Here is a 20,424-nt window from a genome sequence, read left to right on the forward strand (position 1 = left end):
TATTGTTTCTTCTTGCCTTGACACATCATGACCTTGACAAGATAATCATTGTTAGTTGTTTGTACGTGCGCAATACATGACCTTTATAAGGCTGTCAGTGCCAAATAAAGACCATTCAGTTGAAGTAAGCGCTTGAGTTGTGTCCTGTGTATTCTGTGCGCATATGAATCCTCATGCTGATTACCAACTAGCCCGAACCCTGACCCTTCTAAGTTATATTTCTATTTCAACGGGCACCTGTCCCCCTGTTCTCCCTTATATGTTTCAACCTGCATTGCTTGTGACGTTAATTGCCATCAGTGTTTGCCGAGTTCGCACGTTCGCCTACTGCATCCGCGTCAAAGTAATACCTGAGGATGCTCAGGCACTGTTTGGGGCTCTTCCACCTTCCATCAATCATGCGAACCGTGTCTGCAAAATTCTTCGTTCGGAGTGGCAAAGACAAGGTCGCCTTTACAAGGATGCCCTGCATGCTCAAGGTTTCTGTCAACGTTCATCGCCAGCGTCCAAGAGACGAAAATGGAAAGAATACTGCAGCCTGATAGACAGCACCGCAGATAACCTATGGCAATCAAGCTTGTGGAGGCTTCGCTTATTGAAGAGGGATAGAAAACCTGGTCAAGGTTCAAGGGTCCACGTTTTCGGCAACGTTAGGCTTCCGGACGTTGTGCAGCGGACTTTTCAGCTGGGACCGAAGTATGCGGTGCCACCGAAGAAATCAGCCCCTGAACTCTTATCCTTCGTCAAACAAGTCTCGAGTCGTGCCCCGTCCGCAGAGAAGGAATGGTGCAACGTAGAAGGCCTGCATCTTCTAAACAATTGGAAGCCGTCCAGCACATGTGTTCCGGTGAGGAAGACAGTTAGGTACTTGAAGGACAATGGCTTGTGTATACTACAGTCAGATAAGGAGGGAGGCTTTGCAGTGCTTCAGATAGATTTGTATCGTAAGAAAGCACATGATGCTGTTAATTCAGTGTTTGAACGGCACCAACCTTTCTTAGTGCAAAAGGCAAGAGCACAAGCGAAGAAATTGTGTAAGCAGCTGGATCTGTCCAGGCTTTTGCTCGCAATCAAGAATTCAGGAAAATATGCACTTGAGATGTTTTTCTCAGTCAAGACCCACAAGCCAGAGGCGCCTTTTAGGGTCATCGTTTCCGAACGTGATTCTTGGCAGAAGGATGTAGGCCTGTTTTTGCAGACTAAGCTGAAGCTGTTGACACCTGACGACCCATTTATGATCAGAAGCTCAGAACAAGTTGTTGACTACCTGAGAAGGCTTCAGGGTGCAGATGTAGGATTTCTTTCAATAGACATAAAGGACCTTTACTACTCTTTGCCTCATCAGCAGCTTTTAGAATGCATTGAAGACTGCATTCATAAATATGGCGCCGTATCGTTTCAAAATGAAGCTGGTATTTCAGTTGATGGTTTTTTGAACTTAGTGTCCCTGTACCTCTCGTCAACCTTTGTTAAGTGGAATGAGGAAGTATATCTGCAAAAAAAGGGAGTGTGTATAGGTTCGTGCATAGCGCCTGCCCTTAGTGACTTGTTTCTTGCGAGCGCAGATAGGAGGATTCAGAGTAATCTAGATAGTACGGTGGTGATAATAACGTTCCGGTTTGTAGATGATTACTTGGTTGTTCTCCAGAAGAGCAATGGAAGCCTTCTTCAGGTAGCAGAAAGCACTATATCTACCTTCGCGAAGTGTATTGAGCCACTGTCCATTACTCACGAGCTTCCTGTTGAAAGAATGATCCGTTTCCTTGATTTAAAATTAGTTTCTGTGAGTCGGGTTTGCTGGATGTATGAACCTAGAGGGAATAAGGCTCTCTTACCGTTTACCTCCGCACATACGAAGTTAGTCAAGAGAGGAGTAGTAAAAACATGCCTGTCCAATGCAGTCAATAAGTCGTGCACCTGCCTAATGACAACAAGTTTCAATAATCAGGTTCATCGCCTTCAGGAAGCAGGTTACCCGAGGTACCTTGTAGTAGCAGTAGCAGAAAGCATGCGCAGACAAAAGAAAAACACAACGTTGACAGATAAAGAAGAAGGCACCCGCAAAATTGAAGTAATACCTTATATTCACAGCATTTCCCACGGCCTCAAAAAGATTGGAGAGAAAATTGGTGCAAAAATTTGCATGTCAGCCCCAGAAAAACTGTTCCGCATGTGTAAGAACACATGTCCAGACAAGCAGGATAAGAAGGCCTGCTCTGTAAGGCATCAGAACCCATTTGTAACTTGTGCCGATAACGTTATATACAGGTTGCCACTTTCATGTGGCAAGTTGTATATCGGGCAGACAGGCCGGTGCCTGAACAAGCGACTCAGCGAGCACCACAGAAGTGCTAGAGATCAGGGACCAGGTAATCTGGCTCGTCACTGCCGTAGTCACAAGTGCACGCCTAACTTCAAGGAGTGTTCAGTATTAGGAAAAAATAGCAATAAAAAAATGAGGGAAATAATTGAAGTGGCAGAGATGGAGAAAGAGGGACTGGGAAATTGTATCAGTGATCCTTCGGTGTTTTTATCAATGAAATACTTAGCTTTCTTAGGTGCAAGGCAGAGGGCGAAAGTATGAAACTTGTGCACTGTTTGGTAGGTTTTTATTGTTTCTTCTTTCCTTGACACATCTTGACCTTGACAAGATAATCATTATTAGTTGTTTGTACGTGCGCAATACCTGACCTTTATAAGGCTGTCAGCGCCAAATAAAGACCATTCAGTGGAAGTAAGCGCTTGTGTTGTGTCCTGTGTATTCTGTGCGCTATGAATCCTCATACTTAGGTTCCGCCCCTTCATACGACGGTGGGCGATAGAACATGTGGCACATTTCTCCAAGATGGGAAAAGTTTCACAGCACGTAGCAAGCGGAGGCACTAGTTTCAGAGTCCACCCGTGGGAAATGGCGAGGAGGAATCACAAGGCCGCACCTATTTTGCACTAAGTTGCAACAGTATTGCAAGCGACACACAGGTGATTCGGGCGTCGCTGTCGGCCACAACTACCTCAAGCTCTCTCCGGTCAGGTTGGTTCCTGTCGGACACGGTTAACTACTTGAAGGCGCCGTTCCCCTATTCCCTTGCGGTCTGTCCATCGTCGGTCGCTGCCCCAGGCGTCCTTCTTGCTGGGCACCAGTACAAAGAAAAGCCATCCCACCCTCCCCCCCCCCCCTACTCGAGATAAGCGCGGGAAAATCTCCACAGGTATTGTCACAGCCAGGCATCCCTTTTGTAGCAATAGCTACATTACGGTAGCATTTCAAGCCTTCAGCGCGCCACCCTGGGGCTGCGCGCAACACTGTTGCTGCGCCACCACGCTGTCACGTGGCTGGTCACGGGGTGCGGAGCAGCTGCCCGCTGCGCGGCGCCGTGGCTGATGATGTGGTTCGTCACGTGGTTGGGCACGTGACCAAGTTCCGGTCGGCCATTTGTAGCTATCGCGTCACTCCAGGTTTAACCAGAGCTAAACCACCGCCAATTTTGCAGCAATAGCTACTTTACCGTAGCACTTCGAACCTTCAGCGTGGCGGCGCCGCCCCCCTGTGGCGACGAGCAACCCTGTGGCGGCGGCGCCACCCTGTGGCTGCGCCACCACGCTTTCACGTGATTGGTGACGTGGCGCAGAGCAGCTGGCAGCGGCACGGCACCGTGGCCGATCACGTGGTTGGTCACGTGACCATGGCCCATTCGGCCAGCTGTAGCAACGTGTCATTCCAGGTTTAACCAGAGCTACACCACCGCCAATTTTTTTTTTTTTTTGGGGGGGGGGGGGGGGTCATCGGATAGTCACACGTCCTGTCGCCAGCACGGTTGTAACACAGGCCGTAACTCAGGCAATGTGTTGAAGAATTAACTTTCGGCGTTTCATTTAAACAAGGTGGAAGCCGGATTAGTGCAGTTTATCGAAGGGAAACTAAAATCATCAAAAGAGACTATGGGGGTAGTATGATACGTGGTCGTTAAAGCTTGCATTGAGTGATGAATATCATTTTAGTTATTTTTTATTACAGATACCTGCAGCGCCCGGTCACATTATTGCAATAAAGATAAGAGGAGTCATTGGTTTGGGGTCGATAACAAAAACCAATTAGAAAACGCTCAATGATAGCATTATAACACATCCAAATCATTTCTAGTGGAGTTGGAATATTGATAAGTGTGCAGTGCAGTGATCGGTTAGCAGCGCTAAGAACACCGCCGCCACGTGCATTTACAGGTCTATCTTTGCAAAAGATTTCGAAGTGGAGGAAGGAAGGCACTTTTTCGAGATCGGTTATAGAAGACTTTAGGCATGTCTCTGTAAGTAGTGCCAATCGCTAGACGAAGACGTGAGGCTGCAAACTTCATCGCGTTTCGGTATAACGCTGCAGATATTAGTGCACAATATTTCACTGGGGAAGGACTAGCGTTGGTGAATTCGCATTGTATTTGCACTGCGCGCTTAGTCTTTTAGGCAGCTTTCGTGTAGCGTGATCATAAATATGTTTGGTTATTTGCGATATGATTGTCATGCCTTAATTTGATTTTAAGTTGGAGTTCATTTGCAAACTGAATAAGTACAGTACAGGAGACGACAACAGTAGACAGAGCCCGCTATTGGCTTTAATAGTTTTCAAGCGTTGCCAACTTAAATTGCAAACTATGGTATGTGCATGCGGTTAATGGACGCTAGTGCGTTTCGTAAAGGATAAACAATAAACAATGTTTCTTTATCTCCGACAGTTTAGGCGCGACTGCACTGAAAGCGTAATGGCGTGCTCCGTTTACTTATGACCGCACCTGTACAAGTAAGAAAGGTTAAATTGAAGTAAAGAGCAACTGAGAGTGCCTCCCAGTTAAAGAGAACGTCTTAGGAGACGGGAGCCTCGGTGAGAGGGAGCTTTTCACTCTTACTCGATGCAGAGTTTTAAGTGGTTGTCCTTCCCTGAAATACTTAGATAGATGCTTGGCCTGCCGGGGAAGGCCTGTCCTAAAAAGTTCAGTTTGGCGCAGTGCGATTCACTGCGGCGTGCTAACGCGAACGGTGGCGCAACGTCCGATCGCAGCTCGTCGCCTGCGTCCAACCTGCTTCTTTCCCGATGGCTGCTGAAGAATACCTAGGTTCGGTTTGGTCGGAGATATCCATAGGCGCGCCTGCGGTTTTGTGCCTGTTGTATTTTTCTTATATGAATCATCCGCGCAGGTCCCTAAACGTAGTGTTTGAAATCTTATCTCAATATTTGAGTTAATTTTTTGTGCCATATATTCTAAACATCCAATTATTTGCTATCGGTGATGTTTACAACGCGACAGCGATGGCTCTCATCTTTGGGTGATCGCCTCTGCTGCTGTTTCCGTTGTCGTCGTCGTGGAAGTTCAAGCAGTGCGGGGTGCAGTGCTGTGAACTCCGCTGCACAGGACAAGTATCTCTGTCCGGTGTGCAATGCTACTTTCACCTTTAAGAGCGCACGGAGGCGGCACGTGCGAAAACAGCCCCTCGACGTTGCCTCGATGGCATGTGGTGTTGGCTCTAATGTTGCATTTCTCCTCCTTGGTGGCCTGTCGCGGCACCACGAGTAGGTGCACGGGTTTGTGCCGAAGTTGACATCAAGCTCAAGTTCTCGCCCTTAGCAGGTTAGTTATCAACGTAATTTTCATCTTCTGCAAAAATGCCCTCGATGTTTTGTGTCAATGGGTTGTAGGAATGTGCGGTAGTAGAGAAGCCGGCACACGCTGTGGATTTGCTGTATACTTGGTCCAACGAGGAGACAATTTTGCAGGCAGCTGGCGAACGGGGGCGTTGTGAATAAAAAACACATAATGCAGTTTTCGTGACTTCAGGCACTTTTATTTCGTTTTTTGATGGCAATGCATGCCAGCCATCTATTTGCAACAAGCCAAAAACGAGATTACCGCAGGGAAAGCGCATGGCATACCATGGCGCAGCAGAATGTTTCAAGAAGCATGCAGCAGGAGTTGAAATCTGCAAGTCTGGAGTGACCAGATTTCCCAATAAAGTGGACCGTGCAGTCCCAGTCCGCCGTATGTACTGACTACACTGTTTTTAGGATGGACGCGGTACAAATGGCGCTTGCATAGCTGCCCTGATTGTAACACTTGTTTCCACAGCTTCCAGTTGACATGAACGGATTTTTTATGCGGACCAGACTGTGACATCATATACATGCGGTTGTGCAGTGGGAGTTGCAAAAAAGGGATGAAACAGCTCGTAAACTGGGAAGAGAGGGCCCATCTTCTGTTTTGTCATCTGCAGATTGCCTTTTATTCTCGATGGAAGAACCTTCTGGTCAAAACTTACTCTGTGAGGGCACATCTGTAGATGACAATGACGATTCATTCCTTGTGAATGGGCCTGAGGCGCTATTAGAGAGCATTCAAGATGGCATAATTTAGTAGAAAAACTCAAATATGTCTGCAGGTATCGACATTGAGCTTGCTGTTCTTACACGCGAAGTCAATAAAAAGACACCAGCTGACCCAAAAGTGGGAGCATTTGTCATGAATACATTGACATGTTTGGGCTGATTATCAGGGAATGATCCGAATGACTACTGCTATGTCACACTAGGGTTGAGACACACTGGCATCAGTCTGGCATGATGCAACAAGAACGAACGTTTTATTGCGTGGGTTTTGTACTACCCAGCCACTCACGTGGCACGATGAAGATCACGGAGTTGTAGATATATATCTGGCATCCAGACTAGGTCAACTGCCTCAAACGTAGACCCACAAACTCTTGGTTGGATTCCTGCTGACTTCTCAATGGGCGCGATGCAGTCCACATTTGTCCTTATTTGGTACCCCAATGAGTGTTCCGACAGATATTTGGCATCCTTGAGGGGCGTTCGGCGATATTTGCAAAAAAACGACCTTGAGGACTGTTGCTGGGTTTTTCTTCAGCCCTTCCTTGAGAGTGCGCACAGCTCGCTCGGCTAACCCAGTTTAGTGTGTGTGATAAGGGGCTGTTGTGAGTTGTTGCACGTTGTTACATGCCATGAATTCGCAAAAAACCTTTTCCACAAAGTGGCAGATATATTAAGTACGCCCACTGCCGCGTAACGGCCTCTCTCATGTCTCTCCAATTAATCCAGCGGACATAGAAGAGGAATCACCTCTGTCTAGGCTACCTCCTTCCAAGAAATGACACGCAAAGCAGTCACGGTAAGAAATGCTGCTACTTCTGCGTCAGCTGCAACAAGTTCCCAAGGTGAGCATGTGAGAGAGCAGCCTGAATGTCAAGAGGGTCGAGCTATCTGCATCACGACTGATCCACATATTCAGGATGAGAAATGAGAAACAGGGTGAGAAATGCATAATGACTGTGCAGTCACAGCTGTGCCGTGATTTCCTGTATTTTAGACAGGAATATTGGCTTTTTGAAAACGATGAAAATGGGCTTTGAACTTCCAGTGACTTTCCGAACAGACATGGCTGTAATATTTTTGTACAGACAATCATGATGGCCTTATGTAGGCTGCTAATTTGGTCCCCGGACCGTTACAAAAGGAGAAAGGCATGTAATGAAAGTCAGAAAACTCGGAAACAGTAGGAATGTAAACAAACTACGGATTTTTTTTCAGCGCGATTGTTTAATAATAGTTCTGGATGTAAATGATTGCCAGGAAGCAAATTTAAACCCGCTGATGTTAGTTTCTACATACTCCCCACAAATGAGCTTTAGCTCATTCGTACATAGATTCCGGGAAGTACAACAGTTGTACTGGTCTTCGAACCACAGTTCCAAGGGGTAAGTGCACCATGTAGGCCAGGGTCCATCTGTCACGTCCGACTAACGCCTCCGTGACTTCACCATATTCCAGAAATGCAGTGGTAGATATTCGTAAACTCGCACCAGGATTCCTTTCTTGATAATGTTAGATGATGTCGGAACATTGAAATGTGCAGTGCGCAGTCCGTTCAAGTACTCCTTCCGCCATCTGCGCCAGAAATGGTCAGCCATCTTTTGAAGATACCTCCAACTCCCGTCAAGGTTGCTTGAATGAGATGGGCAGGGAAGTCAAATGGTTGCCCACTAGAAAATGGGATGGAGTGAGGGATTCAGCAGTAGCTTCTTCGTACACATAGGTCAGGTTTAAAATTAACAGCCTCAGTTTCTTTTAGGATCTTTGAAAGAACCTCAGAATTGCTCTTCAGTGAAAACTTTATATGTTGCACCAGTCTGTTCCAAAAGCCGCTCCAGCACGCAGCTCTTTCGGCGACGGTTTCGTAGGATCCGACAGTCGGCAAAATATCTTTGGACCTCTTCCACGAACGGTTTTACACACCTTTTCTTGATTCTGTGATGCATGTTGAAATGCTTTTGCGTGACCGACAAAGTAACTGGACATATTCTTCTTGTCATAAATCTCCCGAACGCTTGAAGGAAGCTGGCGGTTGATATATTTGTTAAGAGATCGGTTAAGAGATCACATAAGAGATCGGTTACTGCCACCTTATTAAAAAAGAACCAACGCATTTGCGTTCACCCGAAGACAAGGCAAATGACTTTGACATGGTGTGTCGAGAACTTTCACGCAATGACTACCCAATATCTTTCGTGGCATCGGTCGAAAAACAACCTCATCGACCAGAACGTGAAACTGCTGTGTCTTCTTCTCTGAAACGTGCCGTTGTTCCCTACACCCCTGGAATCAGCGAGGCGTTGGCACGCATTCTGCGCACCTTCAATGTTGACATCGCCCACGTTACGACCAGAAAACCGCGACATGCTTTGGTCAACGTAAAGGACCTTCTTCCGAATGAAAAATATCCCGGCGTGGTTTAAAGCATTTTAACTCTACCCCAGCAGCTTTGGACACGCGTCGTGCTAGAATACATACAAGGAGTACTGTCTCATGATATATACCCCGTTTTCGCACCGATTATAAATTACAAGTGCCTTATAATCTGCTCCATGATTTAAGCACATATAAACATACAACAGGATATACAAAAGCTGAGCTGCGGAAACATTTTGTTGAAATGCCATTCTATGTCTCCCCTTGTTGATTGCGGAACGTTTGCTTGAGTGTTACTGTATTTTTCTTTCAACATATGTATGACCATTTCAGTGCTTTTATTTTTCAAAACTTTAATTGAGTCAGTGTATATATGTATCGAGTGTTTTTTTTTATTTAATCTACTACTGTATGTGTGACTGGTTTTGAAAATATCTCGTACCGCTCGTGTGCTACTGCTTGTAGCGGTTTCCTAGACCCAGTCAAGCTGCCGAGGCAGCGTTTAGCCAGGAAACCCTCCAGTTGAACCTGGAAAATAAACTTATTGGCTTTTGGCTATATATTGACATTGTCGAAACTGGTTACTTGGAAAGGCGTCTAAAAGATCATAAAAACGACGTTAAAATCAGAAAAGTAGATTTCAATGCTATCGCCGAACACTCCATATGAAACAACACATTACCTACAGGGGCAAAGCGCACGTTCTTGCGACAGAAGAGGAGGAATTCCCTCGCCTTCACCTGGAATCTTTGACGATACTAACGACTTGTCACACCTTGAGTCGAAACTGCGGAAATCGGACGATTACTTAAGCTGCGGTCGAAGAAACAAATTGTCAATTACAAATCGGGCCACTCCAACTTCGTTAGAAGAGCTACAGCAAAAAAAAAAATTGCGTCCACTCTGCTCTTGCCAAGTCGAGTGAACCTCAAGTCCGTGACAGCGTCAGTGCCCAACTGAGGCGACTGGAGGAGGCAGGGTTCACAGAAGAAATTGTGGCCTCAGTGGTGGAAAGCCTGATTCGCGAAATGCAGTCTGGTGGGCGGCGCAAGCCAAAAGAAAACTCACGTTCTTAACAGCAACATGTTGTTGTGCCCTATTGGCATCAGGTGTCATGCCACCTCAAATACGTCGGCGAAAAATGCGGTGCATTTTCAGCCCAGGAAAAAATTGGACGCATGTGCCGCCTGGTAAATGACGTCAAGAAGAGGCCTGTCGAAATTTAAGCACACCAAACCCCTCGTTAAATGTTAGGTTGGCGTGGTGCATAGCATCCCCCTTGCCTGTGGCAAACGTTACACTGGACAGATGGGACACCGCATCAATGAACGCTTCCTTGAGCATAGCAGGACAGCTGATTCATTAAGTAGCGGAGGTCATTTATAGCTGATCACATTCGCCGTTGCTCGCACGAGCCGAGATGCCAGACGTTTTTGAAAGAAAAACATGTGCTGCGCAAGCTCAGCACTCAAAGGAGCCGGGAAAATTTTGTAGCATTGTGTATTTCGGTTTAAAAAGAGAACTGCGTCAAGAGACCTTCTGAAGGCAAATGTCAACTAGGTAGGCGTTGTGGTGGCGCACCGATGTGTTGAATGTGAGAGGCAAGATTCCCTTATGTTTATGTTTTTGGTTTGGTTTCTGCCGCCTTGAATAATTGTTATGTGGTTGCGGTAATTCTTTTCAGCCCCAGCGGTCACTAGTAACCTTTTGCACATAAAAAGCCTGTTTTGTGGAATAAACATCAGCTGAAGTCAGGCGTCCATGGTGTCTACGTCTTTGTCCGTGTTTCTGTGCGCTGGAACGATGTCTCATAATTGCTCTTATGGCTCCCCTTCGGGGCCCGCGTGCATCGTGTGCAGTGTGAAGACAGCATGAACGAGCCACGTGTGATAAGGACTGATGAAAAGCTCGGATGTGCCCATCTAAGAATTCGATTTCTATCCCTGATAGAGAATGCTGACAGTTGTCACCACCTCTGGAGATGAAGTAAGCCTCGATAACCATTCTTTCGGTTTGTAGCGATAGCTACATTACGGTAGCATTTAAAGCCTTCAGCGTGGCGGCGCGCCATGCTGTCACGTGGTTGGCAACGTGCTGCGAAGCAATGCGATTAAAGCGGAAAGCTGGGCTAGTTGGTGTGTCATCATTACTTAAAAGACTAGCGCATAAAACTGGGACACAGACAGAGAAGAAAACAGGACGAGCGCTCAGCATCAACTGAGGTTTTACTGCGAGAGAAAAGGTACATATATGCATTGGGGTGGTGCATGCGCACACTGGGCTGAAACAGTACAAGCATAATTTAATCAAAATGGGGCAAACTATTCCGATGCAGCGATGCAGCGAAGCAGCGATGGCGTAGAGGTAGAACATCCGCCTCGCGTGCAAGAGAACCGGGGCTCAAATCCTGGTGCCGCGCAATTCTCCACCGGGTTTAAAAAAAAAAATCCGCGTGTCGATGGAATTGCATAACCAGGCCTGGAGTGCGGCCTGATCTCGGTGACCAGAACCGACAACGCACTCTCTCACCAGAGCAGGATTTGGCCACCCTAGTGTAGTACTTGGCCACAACCTTCTATGATCAAACCAATTAACCCTCGGCCCTCAGTCCCCAGCGGCTGCGGAGCAACTGACCACGGCGGCGGTCAGACCTGTGACGCAGCGGAGGGTGCTAAGAATCTCTGGCTCCGGACAGGCCGCCATTGGAATCTGAACCTGGCAACGTTTAACGCTAGAACTTTAGCTAGTGAGGCTAGCCTAGCAGTGCTGTTTGAGGAACTAGCGGGAATTAAATGGGATGTGATAGGGCTTAGCGAAGTTAGAAGGACCGGTGAGGCATATACAGTACTAAAGGACGGACACATACTGTGCTATCGCGGGTTAGAGGATTGACGAGAACTAGGTGTGGAATTCCTCATTAATAAGGATATAGCTGGCAGCGTAGAGGAGTTCTACAGTATTACCGAGAGGGTAGCAGCTATAGTAATTAGGCTGAATAGGAGGTACAAGCTGAAAGTGGTGCAGGCCTACGCACCCACATCCAGCCATGATGACCAGACCGTTGAATGTTTCTATGAGGACGTAGAATCGGCAATGAATAAAGTAAAATCGCAGTACACTGTACTGATGGGCGACTTCAATGCGAAGGTGGACAAGAAGCAGGCTGACGACCACGCGGTAGGTGACTATGGTATAGGCTCTAGAAATAGCAGGGGAGAGTTATTAGTCGAATTCGCGGATAGAAATAATTTACGGATCATGAATACCTTCTTCCGCAAACGAGAAAACTAACAGGAAGTGGACCTGGAAGAGCCCCAATGGTGAGATTAAAAATGAAATCGACTTCATACTATGCGCTAAACCTGGCATCATTCAGGATGTGGCCGTCCTCGGAAAGGTGCGTTGTAGCGACCACAGAATGGTAAGGTCTAGAATTAGCTTAGACTTGAAGAGGGATCGGAAGAAGCTAGTGAAGAAGAAGACCATTAACGAGTGAGCCGTAAGAGGGAAAGCACAGGAGTTTAGGATAGCGCTGCAAAACAGTCAGTGAAGCTATAGAAGAGCATGGAACAACTCGCTTTCAAAACAGCTGTGGCATCAGTGCCAGCATGCTCCTCGGCCTGCTCTGGCTCTACCTTCAATCTTCTGCAGTGAGCTTTTATGGGACTCTTTACAAGCAAAAGGATGGCGTGTGCATAAGGTATTGCTTAGCACCTGTGCTTAGCGACCTGTTACTGGTTATATATGGTAAGATATTACTGCCTAATCTTAACACCTACGCGGCCGTTAAGGTAATGCGGTATGTGGATGATTACCCGGTCCTATTAAAACCGAACGCCGCCAACAAGCTAGCAACACAGGAAGGTATCATAGGCCTCTTTAAATCGAAACTGCAAGGTCTCACTTTAACTTCAGAATGTCCGGAAAACAATGAACTCAGATTCCTTGATATGATCCTCAACATCACTCCAGATCTGATCTGCTGGAGATACGTGCCGCGCTGAATGATAAGCCTCCTGCCATTTTCGTCAGCACACTCGAAACATGTGAAGAGCAGCATTGCCACATCAGCGCTAAGGAACGCACTGCAAAGATCTTGCTTTCACTGCATCCCCACCAGTTTCCAGGCGCAAGTCGGACGGTTGGCAGACGCGGGGTTATCATTCTCGCTCCTTGCCAGCTTGGCAAAAAAACTACTTTGAGAGCTTCGCCATTCCCTTCGAGCTAACAGCAGTCTGGTCCGGTCAAGAACAGCGGTAATTCCTTATGTACACGAAGCGAGCCACAGACTAAAGAAAATAGCCGGGAAGCACGGAATACACTTGGCTACACGGAATACCCACGGAATACCCAACAAACTAGGTGGCCTATGAAGACGAGTCAACCAAGAATACCTGCCGAATAACGCGTGCAAGATTAAGCGCAGGACGCCATTTTTAAAACCACGTGTAACTTCCGCTGTGTATGAGATACCGCTACGTGTGGTGCGTCTTACTTTGGACAAGCAGGAAGATGTATCAATGATCGTCTGTTTTAACTCTCGACTTCACTCAAGGCCGGCACAGGCAGCAACTTGCCCATTCAGTGCATGAAATGCTCTTGCGTGCCAGCCCCGGACAAGACAAAGATCTTGAAAAGATATCACGAAAAGCGCACACGTGGGATACATGTAGCTTACTTAATTCAAAACCGGGGTGACACGTGTGTCAGCAGTCCATCCGTTAACCTGATGTCTAAGGAGACTGCCTATCCAGACAAGTGATTTTATCTCGCTTTTTTAAGTTTTTAGCTATGTTACACCAAGTGTTAGCCACAATCCCGTTTTTTTACCTTACCGCATGCCCGCCTTCCATCCTTCACCTGCACCTTGTTGTTTGCTTTCTTTCATGTCACCCTTCCCACAGGCAACGTTTCTTGTTAAAACTTTTTAAACTTTTATAGCTTTTAAGATTTTATAGCTTTTATTCGGCCCTTACACCGCCCCTGACGTTGACTCAGCTGACAGCTTGCCGCGAGACTATTTATGTGTGTGCACCTTTCGAAAAGACATCATTTGTAAGTCAGCACCTGTGTCGTACGTTCTTCTCTTCATCCTGTGTTCGCGCTGTTCCCTCTTCAGCAATGTTATACCTACTAGCCCGCAACCACACCCTCGTTATCCCTACAGCTCATCCTTTGAAGCGAGCAAGACATGCTTAGCGATGCATGCACGGAGGCTCAAGGAACCAAGACAGTAGTAGAGTCGATCCCATGTGGGCCAGGTGCAGTCTGCTTAGCCGGTCCAGAGTTTTGTTTAGCACAGCAAATAGCAGGCACAAATATATTTGTATATTCTTTATCCCAAAGATTCTGCGACAGAAGAAGCGTTCAGTCTATGTGCTGCACGTGAACGTACCAAGACCTTGCCTTCAACATCTCCTGAGATGAAAATTGTAATGTCCGGCTGAGAATATTGAGAACAATAATATTCAATTTCTTCATATCATCCTTATTCTGTAGGCATGGAAACGACAAAGTCAGCCAGAGTCCATTACCCTTTGCTTGAAAGGCAACCTCCTCCAGCTTTGGAAGGTGAGACAGTGGCCATGTTCTCGACTTGACTTTGCTGATAGTAGTAGCATGCATAACAAGCTTCTTATCATGCCACACAGATGCGCCTTTTGTTCGATTTGAACTGCTTTTTCCTCACTGCCATGAAGCATGGAGTACGTCTTGAATCAGCACTTTATTTTTCAAGTCTCATTGTGCTAGTAAAATATATCCAGCTCTTTTGACAGCATATTGCTAAACTTGCAGGTAAAACAACACCGGACCATTCTGTTTGTTTCGACTCCTGGAATCTGGAAACGCCAGCAGGTCATCATCATCATCATCATCAGCATTACTACACCCACTGCAGGGCAAAGGCCTCTCCCATGTCTCTCCAATTAACCCTATCCTTTGCCAGCTGCATCCACCCTTTGCCTGCAAACTTCTTAATCTCATCCGCCCACCTAACTTTCTGCCGCCCCCTGCTACGCTTACTTTCTCTTCGAATCCACTCCGTTACCCTTAAGGACCAGCGGTTATCTTGCCTTCGCATTACATGCCCTGCCCAAGCCCATTTCTTTCTCTTGATTTCGATTAGGATGTCATTAGCCCGTGTTTGTTCCCTCACCCACTCTGCCCGCTTCCGATCTCTTACCGTTACACCTATCATTTTTCTTTCCATGGCTCGCTGCGTTGCCCTTAACGTAAGCTGAACTCTTTTCGTTAGCCTCCACGTTTCTGCCCCGTAGTTGAGTACCGGTAAGATTATGCTGTTGCACACTTTCCTCTTGAGGGAAATTGGTAAACTGCCACTCATGATCTGCGAGAATTTGCCATATGCGCTCCACCCCATTCTTATCCTTCTAGTTATCTCCCTCTCATGATCCGGATCAGCTGTCACTACCTGCCCTAAGTAGACGTATTCCGTCACTATTTCTAGGCTCTCGCTGCCAATTGTAAACTGTTGTTCCCTTGCTAGGCTGTTGAACATTACCTTGGTTTTCTGCATGTTAATTTTTAGACCCATCGATCTGCTCTGCCTGTCTAACTCATTGATCATGATTTGCAGTTCACCTCCTGAGTGACTCAGCAAGGCAATGTCATCAGCAAATCGCAGATTATTTAGGTATTCTCCATTTATTCTTATTCCCAACTGTTCCCAATTCAGGCCTCGAAATACCTCCTGTAAACATGCGGTGAACAGCATTGGCGAGATCGTGTCTCCTTGCCTGACGCCTTTCATTATTGGAATTTTATTGCTGACTTTATGGAGGACTATAGTAGCTGTGCAGTTGCTATATATATCTTCCAGTATTTGGACATAAGGCTCTTCTACCCCCTGATTACGCAATGCCTGTATGACTGCTGAGGTTTCCACTGAGTCGAATGCTTTCTCGTAATCAATGAAAGCTATATATAGAGGTTGGTTATATTCGGCGCATTTCTCTATCACCTGATTGATAGTGTGAATATGATCTATTGTGGAATATCCTTTACGAAAGCCAGCCTGATCATTTGGTTGATTAAAGTCTAACGTTGCCCTGACTCTATTAGCGATTACCTTAGTAAATACGTTGTAGGCATTGGATAGTAAGCTGATCGGCCTGTAATTTTTCAAGTCCTTGGCGTCTCCCTTCTTATGAATTAAGATAATGTTTGCATTCTTCCAAGCTTCTGGTACAGTCGAGGTCATAAGGCATTGCGTATACAGGGTGGCTAGTTTTTCAAGTTCGATGTCCCCTCCATCCTTCCACAGATCTGCTGTTACCTGATCTTCCCCAGCTGCTTTTCCCCTTTTCATTGCTTCTAAGGCTTTCTTTACTTCATCTTTCGTTACTGGCGGGATGACGCATTGCTGTGCACTGCTGTCTTTCTCATTAGCGCTCTGATTACATTGGCTACTGTACAGGTCTGTGTAAAACTCTTCGGCTACGTTAACTATCTTATCCATATTGTTAATGACATTGCCCTGCTTGTCTCTTAATGCATACATCTGGTTTTTACCTATGCCTAGTTTCCTCCTCACTGTTTTTAGGCTACCTCCGTTCTTTATAGCATGCTCGATTCTCTCCATATCAAACTTCATTATGTCGGCTAGCTTGCGCTTATTTATTAACTTTGATATCTCCGTTCTATTCTATCGGTAGGGTTAGATGCCCTCATGTTTTGGCGCTTCTTAATCAGATCTTCCATCACCTGAGATAGCTTCCCGGTATCGTTTCGAACTGTCCTACCGCCTACTTCTACTGCGCACTCCGTAATTATTGATGTCAGATTATTGTGCATTGAATGAACATTAAGATCATCTTCCTCAGTTAAAGCCGAATATCGGTTTTGCAGCGCTATCCTGAACTCCTGTGCTTTCCCTCTTACGGCTAACTCGTTAATGGTCTTCCTCTTCACTAGCTTCTTCCCTTCCCTCTTCAAGTCTAAGCTAATTCTAGACCTTACCATTCTGTGGTCGCTACAACGCACCTTTCCGAGGACGGCCACATCCGTAATGATGCCAGGTTTAGCGCATAGTATGAAGTCGATTTCATTTTTAATCTCACCATTGGGGCTCTTCCAGGTCCATTTCCTGTTTTCTCGTTTACGGAAGAAGGTATTCATGATCCGTAAATTATTTTTATCCGCGAATTCGACTAATAACTCTCCCCTGCTATTTCTAGAGCCTATCCCATAGTCACCTACCGCGTGGTCGTCAGCATGCTTCTTGCCCACCTTCGCATTGAAGTCGCCCATCAGTACAGTGTACTGCGATTTTACTTTATTCATTGCCAATTCTACGTCCTCATAGAAACTTTCAACGGTCTGGTCATCATGGCTGGATGTGGGTGCGTAGGTCTGCACCACTTTCAGCTTGTACCTCCTATTCAGCCTAATTACTATAGCTGCTACCCTTTCGTTAATAATGTAGAGCTCCTCTACGTTGCCAGCTATATCCTTATTAATGAGGAATTCCACACCTAGTTCTCGTCTATCCTCTAACCCGCGATAGCACAATATGTGTCCGTCCTTTAGTACTGTATACGCCTCACCTGTCCTCCTAACTTCGCTAAGCCCTATCACATCCCATTTAATTCCCGCTAGTTCCTCAAACAGCACTGCTACGCTAGCTTCACTAGCTAAAATTCTAACGTTAAACGTTGCCAGGTTCAGATTCCAATGGCGGCCTGTCCGGAGCCAGAGATTCTTAGCACCCTCCGCTGTGTCACAGGTCTGACCGCCGCCGTGGTCAGTTGCTCTGCTGCCGCTGGGGACTGAGGGCCGAGGGTTAATTGGTTTGATCATAGAAGGTTGTGGCCAAGTACTACACCAGGGTGGCCAAATCCTGCTCTGGTGAGAGAGTGCGTTGTCGGTTCTGGTCACCGAGATCAGGCCGCACTCCAGGCCTGGTTATGCAATTCCATCGACACGCGGATTTTTTTTTAAACCCGGTGGAGAATTGCGCGGCACCAGGATTTGAACCCCGGTCCTCTTGCACGCGAGGCGGATGTTCTACCTCTACGTCATCGCTGCAATATGCATCGCAGCCAGCATTTAACGTGGCCATTTCTTTTTTTCTTTAAGGAGGCTTGAAAAGAGCTCATAGTTTCATTAGACAAGCTTTTCTCTAACATTTGTACCTGAAATTCTGCCCATGCACTCCATAATTGTTTGAGGAAATATTGCATAGTCCCTAGCTTCATCTCAATGTCAAACTTGGTATGTCTGTAACTCTCATGGTTCTGTGTTCTTGGCATAAAAGCTTCGAAAAAAGTGCAGCATTGGGTGCTAGGTTGTTAGGCAAGTGAAGGGTTATAGCATACAAGGTTTTCATCGCCGTTATATGGATTCATTTTTAGGCATCTTACTCATAGTCCTCCACACACCCTGGAAAATAGCAAGTGCTTACTCAGACCAGTTCGGTTAGCCAGCAAACTTAGACTTACACTGACCCAGACTCGCCTCAACTTGTGAACTGAAACTCATTTAGGCTCACAACTCAGCCGGACTCACTCAGACTAAGGACTCATCAGCTTGTTCACTCACTGTGGTTTACGTAATCACAAAATGGCCATTGAAGTTTTAAATACGGTACGAAAATGCATTAAGTGTGTTTGTTTCCTTCTACTGTTCATCTTGATATTATTTTTCTAATTGGAAGACAACTTGCCCAATCACGAGCTTTAATCTACAGCACATAAAACTGTGCTCATTAGGCAGTATCATTTGCTTTATTTGCAAGCAGTGTAATGTATGCTCAAGCCGTCTTATATTTTTATCTGTGCATAGGGCGTTCAAAAACGAAAAGAGCGCTCGACTTAGAGCGGCGACTGAACGTTGAGCAAAAGCGATGACGCAAAGCCGAAAAGGAAAGGGATGGGCTCCGTGATTCGCTTGGCCGAATCCTTTCTGATGACCAGCTCAAGGCGCTGGAAAAGGGGACCATTAGGGGAAGCTCATGGTCTCCATGCACACTCCAGAAAGCACTCCATCTTAAGGTAGCTTCTGGAAGCAAGGGCTATGAATTCGTAAAGGAAAACATTGTTCCCTTGCCTGCAACGAGAACACTGCAGAAACACATGGAACACCTAAAGTTCAAGCCCGGTAAATGTTATGCTTTGACTCCAAAGCGTACAAAAGTCTCATTTGTGTTTTTTATGCAACTGTGCTTGTGCAGGCATCTTGGAGGAGGTTTTCACTGAATTGAAGGAGAAAGTGGCCACATTGACTTTGCAAGAGCGCCATGCCTGCATCTTAATGGATGAAACGCAAATTTCCCTTGGCTTGGATTACGATGCATCATAAGGATGCATTATAGGCAGAGCAAAAATCTCATTCTTTGCATTAATGTCGCCATGGATGAATGATTTTTATACAGTTATTTAAACCTCAAAAACCGCATGAACTGCTACGACTTGCGAAAAGGATTTGAGGCAAAATGATTACGGTGCTTTTGGTTATCAAGACTCTATTCCATTCTCTAAATGTTACTTCCTGTCGCATAATGAATGTATTTAGGACTTGGGATAAAAACACCCACCGAAGTACTCAATAATGGTACATATTCGCAAAAAAGGTTACTTAAATATAGTTTCTTCGCATTTTTTCTAGTATGTACTGCACTCTGATTTGATTGTCTATGTTTGCATTTTCCAGGTCAACCAAGAGTAGGGCCTTCAAACAAAACTGCCAAGGAAGAGCTCGCCACACATGCATTGGTCTTCATGCTGGCGGGCATAACAAGCAGATGGAAGCAAGTTGTGGCTCACCATTTTACGTGTAAGTGATCAGATAGTTTAATTCCATAGGTTACTTTTCTACAAAGGACTGCACTAGCTAAAATGGACTAGGGCAAAAAAATTGATTTGAACAGTAGGTTTGTAGGAGAACGCATTAGAAAACAGTGCTATATTTTTTTAATTTTATTCTTTTAAACTCTACAGCAGCACTTAGGCAATGCTTATTTAAGCAGGAATAACAAAATAATAGTTGAAAGAAAGACAAAGGTATTTCTTATTTATTTGAAGACACTTTTGCCCATTATGTTACATACACATTGGGCTTGTGCGGCAGGCACACGGATATTTACTTTTGGGAGAAGCCTTTTGGTGGGGGGCAATTCTACTTTAGAGTTACTCATCATGACTTAAAAAGTATTGTGCCTTGCACATTGTGTGCATCTGTGTTCTAGCAAAGGGTATGCTACTCACTAAAATAATTTAAGTAATGCATTGGAATGCTATAGTATATAACAGTGTCACTTTGGTCCGTCATGCATGAGGCCTCATAGTACTGATCCTGTATTCTTGCAGGCTCGTCTTTCAATGCAGATGAGGCAAAAAACTGCCTTTTCGAGATTACTCGTCACGCCGAAGATTTGGGCATCACCACTGGTGCAGTTGTTACTGACCTGGGACCAGGCAACTTGGCCATATGGCGCCTGTGTGGCGTTCAAGTCACCATGTACGGGAAACCTTTTCTGTCTTGCTTTCACCCTTGAGGCGGAGGAAGACGACTGTACTTTTTGCAAATGCTCCACATCTGATAAAAAATCTGAGGGGTCACCTTGTTCGAGGGCAGCTCATAATGATGGACAAGTTCACAGTGGAAAAGCACAACCTACCTAGCAATAAGGCAAGCCTCACAAATGAGGTTCCCAGAGA

General features: G+C 45.9%; 1 protein-coding gene and 1 long non-coding RNA gene across 2 annotated transcripts in view; both read left to right on the forward strand.

Moving 5' to 3' along the window:
- The window catches only part of LOC144096781 (uncharacterized), an 82,151-nt gene extending 62,610 nt beyond the window's left edge, over positions 1 to 19,541 (forward strand). The window contains exon 3 of the long non-coding RNA XR_013306851.1: positions 19,418 to 19,541. This is a non-coding gene — a long non-coding RNA (uncharacterized LOC144096781). The remainder of the gene's footprint in view (positions 1 to 19,417) is intronic.
- Positions 164 to 6,324, forward strand: LOC144096909 (uncharacterized). The gene is made up of 3 exons (XM_077629727.1): positions 164 to 479; positions 777 to 1,009; positions 6,259 to 6,324. Exons 1-3 carry the CDS (start codon positions 164 to 166, stop codon positions 6,322 to 6,324), a joined length of 615 nt encoding a protein of 204 aa, XP_077485853.1.
- Positions 19,542 to 20,424: the final 883 nt, after the last annotated feature.

The sequence above is a fragment of the Amblyomma americanum genome, chromosome 7, assembly GCF_052857255.1.
Source record: "Amblyomma americanum isolate KBUSLIRL-KWMA chromosome 7, ASM5285725v1, whole genome shotgun sequence".
Taxonomy (NCBI): domain Eukaryota; kingdom Metazoa; phylum Arthropoda; class Arachnida; order Ixodida; family Ixodidae; genus Amblyomma; species Amblyomma americanum.

Excerpts from the sequence above, each read along its gene's own strand:
- LOC144096909 (XM_077629727.1), top strand. The coding sequence starts at position 164 with ATGAATCCTCATGCTGATTACCAACTAGCCCGAACCCTGACCCTTCTA. Across the intron at positions 480-776 it reads GGATGCCCTGCATGCTCAAG|AGAAGGAATGGTGCAACGTA; the intron begins GTTTCTGTCAAC and ends CCCCGTCCGCAG. Across the intron at positions 1,010-6,258 it reads AACCTTTCTTAGTGCAAAAG|ATTGCCTTTTATTCTCGATG; the intron begins GCAAGAGCACAA and ends TGTCATCTGCAG.